This window comes from Eumetopias jubatus, unplaced genomic scaffold (genome assembly GCF_037043125.1).
Source record: "Eumetopias jubatus isolate StellerSeaLion01/CBP00866 unplaced genomic scaffold, mEumJub1_p1.0 scaffold_13, whole genome shotgun sequence".
NCBI classification, from domain to species: Eukaryota; Metazoa; Chordata; class Mammalia; order Carnivora; family Otariidae; genus Eumetopias; species Eumetopias jubatus.
Window position 1 is genome coordinate 63,911,405 of NW_028274819.1, and position 7,223 is coordinate 63,918,627.

The 7,223-nt window shown below is 49.1% G+C and overlaps 1 protein-coding gene across 1 annotated transcript; it reads right to left on the reverse strand.

Annotated features, from left to right (window-relative positions):
* Nucleotides 1–1,036: 1,036 nt before the first annotated feature.
* On the reverse strand, nt 1,037–2,317 carry FAM181B (family with sequence similarity 181 member B). Its single transcript, XM_028126745.2, has one exon. It carries the CDS (start codon nt 2,315–2,317, stop codon nt 1,037–1,039), a length of 1,281 nt encoding a protein of 426 aa, XP_027982546.2.
* Between the last annotated feature and the right edge of the window lie 4,906 nt (nt 2,318–7,223).

The window sequence follows — 7,223 nt, forward strand, 5'->3', positions numbered from 1 at the left end:
CTAATGGTTTCCACCTGTATAAACTATTGATACATGCATATAAAATATGGATACCTGCAGAACCAATCAAGCAGCCCCAAGGAGTTTTATATATTTCCCCTCTGAGCTACCCAACAAGCTATGAAGAAGAGATAAGAGAAGGAATATTATCCCCTTCCTCTCAAATAAGGAAATTTAGATACAAAGATGTTATAACTTGCCCAGTGCCACCTTAGCAAAGTGGTTGAAGAACAGGAAAAAGAGAGAAATGGACCCCCAGGTTTGCCAAATTTAAGCTTCCTACATAAAGAAAAGCTGACAGAAAAAAATATCAAGAGAGAGCAGGAGACCATAGAAAGAGAAGGAAAGTAAGCAACAGCACTGGTGAGAGTGGAAAGAAATAGAAGGATGAGATGGAAGACGAAGGGAGCAGAGAACACGGAGGAGTGTTACAGAAGAGTCGCATGCACAAGGACCTGCGCACAGCAGTTCAGCTGTGGGCCACTGACCTCCTGTCCTCAATACCACTCTCACCTCGCACGGCAAGGAGACCATACCGAAAACCGTCCTCTAAGAAAACACCCCAATCAATAAGGTATCTTCGCTCCAGTCTTTTCAATAGAGGCTTTAATTCATAATGCACTCAAAGGGGAAGGAAAGTTAGGAACCAGCGCACTGTTTGGGTGGGCAATTACACTGAACACACTGACCTTTTGCTGAAAAGTTGGAGAAGGGTCAGGTGGCTACAGAAGCCATCCATTGCCCCTTCGACCATCCCCACCTCATTCCCCAAAGCCCGGCGTGGTTTCTTGCTTGTCTGGTCCGGTAAGAACCTACCAACGGCTTTTTTCTTTCTTTCTTTCTTTTTTAACACTTGAGGCTGTGATTAAAACAACCCCCCAACTCCTCTTCATTTTTTTAAGTTTCTTTTATTAATTGAATATTTTAAAATCCCGTTTCATCTCCACGTGCACTTTCCTATCGTTCTTAGGCTTAGGAGAAACCCGGAGGCGGGAGCTCCCCACAGCAGTCGCAAACAGGCAACGGTACCTCTCCCTCAGTCCCGGTGCGCCCCCTCCTCCCCGGGCGCCCCTTCCCAAACCCCGTCCGGTCTCCAGAGGCTGGAATAAGCCGTGCGGCTGTAGCCCGCGCTGTAATCGTAGGACACCTGATGCGGCGGCGGTGGCGTGGGCAGTGCGCAGTCTGAGAAGAAGGGGGCGAAAGACGCCAAAAGGCCGGGCGCGTCCTCTCCGCCGGGAGAGTCCGCCGCAGAGGGGTACAGGGGGCGCAAGGGTTCGTTCAAGGTCAAGCCGCCGCGGGGGGCGGCCAGGGGTGGCTTCTTGGTCGGGGGGCAGCCCGGGGCGCTCCAGGACTCGGAGTACGGTAGGCTCCCCACCATCGCGGGTGGCTGCTCAAAGAGACCGGGCTCCAGCTCCGGGGGGCCCCGCAGAACGGCGGCTCCCGTGGGAAACACATCGAGAGGCTCCGCGGCGAGCAAGACACTCGCCTCTGTACCGGCGCCGTAGTCGGGCCCCAGCAGCTCGAAGAACTCCACGGCTTCCGCGCCCTTCTCCAAGTCGCCCAAGCTCACGCCGGGCCCCGACGGTCCGCAGCCACCGCCTCCCGCCCGGGACGGCTCGGTGAAGAAGGACGGGGGCAGGTTGCGGGCCCGCAACGGGACCTTCCTGGCGCCGGGGACGGCCGTACCTCCCGCGGGGCCGGCCGCGTCCCCTCCCGAGCCCCCAGCGCCCGCTCCACCGATCCCGGCCACGGGCGCCGCCACCGAACCCCCAGCCCGCTCGTCGCCCCCGGGGACGTGGCGCAGCGAGTCGAAGAGTGCGGCCAGGCTCCGGCTCTGCAGGCTGGCGGCAGCCGCGGCCTGCGACGCCTCCCGCCGGGGGGCAGCCTTGCCGTGGAGCGGGACCGCGACGTTCTGGGCGCCGGGGCCGGCGAGGGATCGCTTGGCCGGCGCGTCGGGTGCGCCTGGAGAGGGCGGGCCGGGGGGCGCGGCGCCCATGAGGCCGCTGCAGCGCTTGATCTGCTTCTGCAGGTACTTGCGGTGGTTCACCTTCCGCTTCGACTTGCCGGGCTTGTCCAATGCCAGCTTGATGTTGCTGGACGCCGAGTCAATGAAGCTGAGCAGGTCGCGGGTGGCCTCGCGCACGTCCCCGCCCTCGGCGCCGGCCAGCAGCGCGCCCGCCGGTGTCCCGGTCTCATCATCCTCGAAACAGCAGCCCTTGTCCAGGGCTCCGAAGGCGCCCCCCAGCCCGTCCGGGGAGCCCCCGAAGCCGAAGGGGACGAAGGGGTGCGTACTGAGGAGCGCCGCCTGCACCGCCATCGCCGCGACTCCCAGGCGTCCCGCCGTGCGGCTGGTGCGCCCCTGGCCGATTCCCGCCCGCGACCCAGGCCCGGCTCCCGCCCTGGCGCGCCGCGCGCGGCGCAGCCTCCTCGCTCGGGGCCGGGCTCGCCGCTCGGCCTCGCGGGGGAGCTCATTAGGTCTTGTAAGCGAGGGGCGGAGGGAGGGAGCGCAGGGCTACCGCCCCGGTGGCGAAGGGGAGGGGCTTACTTAGCCAGGCCGGGGCCAGGGCGGAGGCGGCGGCGGCGGCGGCGGCGGCGGTGGGGGCGGGAGGGCGCTTTTCCAGCTTTCTGGGCTTTCTCAAGCTCATCACTTTAACCCCTTCGTTTCCCTGCGGCGTTTCTGTTGGCTAGCTGCAGCAGCACGAGGCGAGGATAAGATGGCCTGGCCTCAAACTCCAGCTCCTGTACCACCACGCTCTGGCGCGGGAGACTCTCCCTGAGGCTGAGAAGGCAAGTCCAGAGAGGTGGGTTCAGCCCCCTGCTCTGGTAACAATAATAGCCACCAGGTATTGGGGACTTGCTTATGCCAGGCGCTGTGTGTACATTATCACATTTCATTTTTGAACAATATCCCTTATTAATAATAAGTGTATATTATTATCACCATCTAACAAATGAAGAAACAGCCTCAGAGAGGTTCAGTGAGTTGGCCCAAGCCATATTCAGTCCAGTTCAACTCCAAAGCCATTCCTAAGTCCTTGACAGAATTTGTGCTTTCACTTGGCCCCTTCCTCCTCATCTATATGATGAGAGCAGGCAACTAGTGTGTCTTCAAGCTATAGACTTGCTCCTAAGGGTCTAATTGGAGTTTCCACAGGACTCTCAAGACCGGTAATCCTTTTTCTACCCTATTTCTATTATATTCTTCTATTGTCAGAAATAACAGTTAGCTTATAGTAAACTGAGGCAAGCACTGAGCCCATCTTTTAGTATTGTAGATAGACGGCAGGAGGCAAAGGAGAATGGAGTCACTACCTTAAGCCAGCTGGTGCTTGAGAGAGAACCCTGTGTGTGTATAAAACTTACAGCGTCTTAGGATAAAATACGGATGGGAACCTCTCCTCTACTTGCCATGCCATTTAAGTTGTCCTTCTGGAACTTCTGTTGCATTTCAAGGATCACCCTGAAGTTCACTTGGATCCAGTTTCACTTGCGCGATCCTCTTGGGATAGAGAAAATGAGCAATATTGTAGACCACGGAAGATGATTCACAGAAGACGTGTCTGTTCCCCATTCTGTCTTAGCTCCACCGCTCTGTGATTTGCATTAAAATCCATATTCTGAGAAGTACAGGGTTTTGGCCAAACCAGCCAACCCCTCTCTGCCTTAATTTACTCACATTAAATGCAGGTAAGGGTCGCCCACCTTATGAGCACCTGTCATATTTAAAGGAAACATCCTATGAAAAATCCTTATCTGTTGACTCTTGCGTACCCTGTGATGAGTATTCACCCTTATTTCTCTAAAACACAAGAAGGTGACTATATTCCCTTATGTCCTTTCTGTCACAGGGTGTTGATGAAGATTCAATGAGATCACATATATGAACACACAGTGATAGAAAAGACATATAAGGTGTGTGATAAAGTGTTCTCTAAATAAGTTATGATAGGGGCGCCAGGGTGGCTCAGTTGATTAAGTGACTGACTCTTGATTTCAGCTCAGGTCATGATCTCAGGATTGTGAGATTGAGCTCCCCCCTCAGCAGGGAGTCTGTTGAGATTCTCTCTCTCCCTTTCCCTTTGCCCCTCCCCCCCAAATAAATGAATAAATCTTTAAAAATAAACAAATAAGTAAGTTATGATAGTTTAGATGCAGAGTCTGCCTCAGGGAGATGCAGACCATCTCTTATAAAACTCTTTTCTTTAAGCCTCATTTTTCAGGATGTAGCAAAATGATTTTTGAGCACCCTGAAGGCACAGACTTATCAAAGAAGAGAACCCAGATGAGCACTCTCCATTTAGGAGATGAAGTAGACACTTCCTAAGCCAACATAGCTGAATCAAACTTTTTATTTTTTTAAATTAAGGTGGCTCAATTATAATGTACCTTTCATTAGAGTTACACACAGGATTTTGTCTTTGATCACTGGACTATCTGTTTTACTCTTGGTGACATTTGCACTAAGAAAATTGTGTGAGCCTGTTATTGAGTTGTGTTTCTCACCTGTCAGATGTGGATGTTAGCACTTACCTTCCCCTCTTTGACAGGACCATTCCATAGGCCTCCATGTCTGGCAGCTAAGAACACTCTTTTTTTCACCACCTTTAAACTGAGCAGGTCTTACAAATCCCCAGACACAGATTGCATAGGACTTTACATTTAATTGTTATCTTTAGTCTGAAAAATCTCTCTTAATCTGCAGAGAGTTAACTAAGCCCTAACATAATCATATTCAAAATAAATAGAATATTAAGGGTGTCATGTGTAAAAGTCTCTTCATTTCCAGACCTTTGGAGTTTTAAGCTCAGAGCTGTTTTGGAGTTAGATGAGGACAGGTTCAAATTCTGGCCTTTCACTTGCTAGTGGGTTCTTTGACGAGTCAGTTCATCTTCCTGAGGCTCAGTTTCCTTATCTGAAAAATGGGAATGGTTATAACTGTTCTCAGAGTCTTTGTGAGAATTACATGACATAACAGGCAAATAATACCTCTGAGTCTGACTTTTCTCATCTGTACAATAAAGGTAATTTCAACTCCTCAAAGATTTTGTGAGTTGGTGCTTATGAAAGTTCCTGGCATGAAATAGGGGCTAAACAGATATCCATGTTCTTGATTCCTTAGGCCTCACCAGTTCCTTACCAACACATCACTCTATAAAATCAGCATCATCTGTCCTTTCCCCCAACAAAGCGACTATTTTTAAATGCAAGAGAGCAGCTCCACTTGAAGGCTGTAGAAACTTAGAAAAAGGCAATGTAATGTAGCAGAGGGAGAGCTGAAATTAGAGCCTGAGATGAAGACTGGAGTCCAATCCTGCCTTTTATTATCCAACTGATTATAAAAAGCCCAATGTTTCCATCTATAATATGGGAATAACAGTGTGAACCTATTTGATAAGGCTACTGTGAAAATCAATGAGCTAATGCAAGAGGAAGTTCTTTGTCAACCATAAAGCTCTCTATATACGTACATATAAGATATTCATGGCTTAGAAGTTCTGTAGCCTGATTCACAAAATTGATCCTTATACATAAACTATCCATCCAGTCACTTATTCATTCAGACATTATTGACACCAACAGTATTGGAGCTAGGACTGGGAAATACAGAGATAAGAAGCCATGATCTCTATCTTTCCTGATGGAAAGACAGACATCAAACAAGTCATTATAATACAATGCAGTACATGCCTCAGTGGAAGTAACTTAAAGGTGCAATAATTGATGGGATCAGAGGACCCTCAGGTCTGCTCGGAAATGTCAGGGAAGCCTGCATAGGCAGGTAGCATTTGAGCTAAGATTTAAATGATGCATTTGAGTGTACCAGGCAAGCAAGCCATATCTGTGGGAACAGCCTGGGCAGAGGCATGGTCATATGAAAGTAAGGGTATTTATGGAAAACTATAGATAATAAGGCAACAAAGAACAACTTGTACTTGAAATAACTAGTACCTGAGGCCAAAATAAATCCTTAGAGCTTCCAATATCCAACTAAATTGTACATGGAGACCCCACCTCATGGTCTCAGATGCTTTCCCCCTTGATCTACTTTACTTTGGGGAAGAGCTCTATCTGGGGTGAAATTAGTTTCAGCAGTCAGTGGCCAGCTCCTGCCAGGCCCATTGGCCCCTCCTCCTATACTCTGAGTGAGCACACTCACTTGAATGACTTTGACATCAATACATTTCATGTCCTATGGGGCAGAGGGACCCAGCTCCAGCCTGCACGAGGGCCTCTCTGCACAGCTTCAAACTAGAGCTCTTTTGCCCCAGTGATACCTAATGCTAAGCAAGTGGGATTAGTCTCCTTGGGAACCAAGCCCCCCAGGGGCTCAAGGGCTGAACTGCCCCAAACCGTTTGGGAGAATTGAGATTTCATATTGTTCTTTTACACTTGGATTTCAGGACATTACTTAGACAAAAGCCCACCTGAGAGCAGCCTCCTTTCTTGTGGGTAAATATAGCAGCAGGATCAAGAGCTGACTTACTTATTTTGTTTTCCTCTTTGTAACTTTAATCATACTCCCTGCAGGACAATCTTAGTCCTCAGAGATGTCAGGAATGCACATTCTTAAAGGGAAAAATAATTATGCATCTCTCTCTCTCTCTTCCCCCATACCAATTTCCCATAGCTATTTTTGAAACCTCAAATAAAATAAATCAATTCCTCAGTTTCACCACACTATTTATTAAGAATCATTTTCATCATAAAATAACATTACCTTACAAATTGTGCACACCCAAAAACGTATTTCTTGTTTTCTTCCTCATCCTTTCCTCCTGCAAACCACATTCTACTAACACTAGATCTTAATGTCCCTCTTAAAATATTAGATGTTATTCTGGTTATCTATAATTGTAGAGCAAACTACTCCTAAACTGAGTAGCTAAAAACAAATGACATTTTATTATATCTCACCATATTATAGATTAGTAATTTGAGCAATCCTTGGCTGAGTAATCCTTCTGGTCCATTCCACATCGACTATGGTTGGTCTGGAGGATCCAGGATGGTGTCATTCATATGACTGCACCTGTGCCTATATATTCTGGCCTCTGTAACATACCGATCTAAGGGCACTTAGACTTCCTACATGGAGGCTCAGGAATCCCAGAGACAGTGCTGCAAGTGGCCCCATCTGGCAACTCCCAGGCTTCTTATGAAATAGTCCCAGAATTCCCAGGATGTCATTTTCACTACATTCTACTGGTCAAGCAAGTCACTAA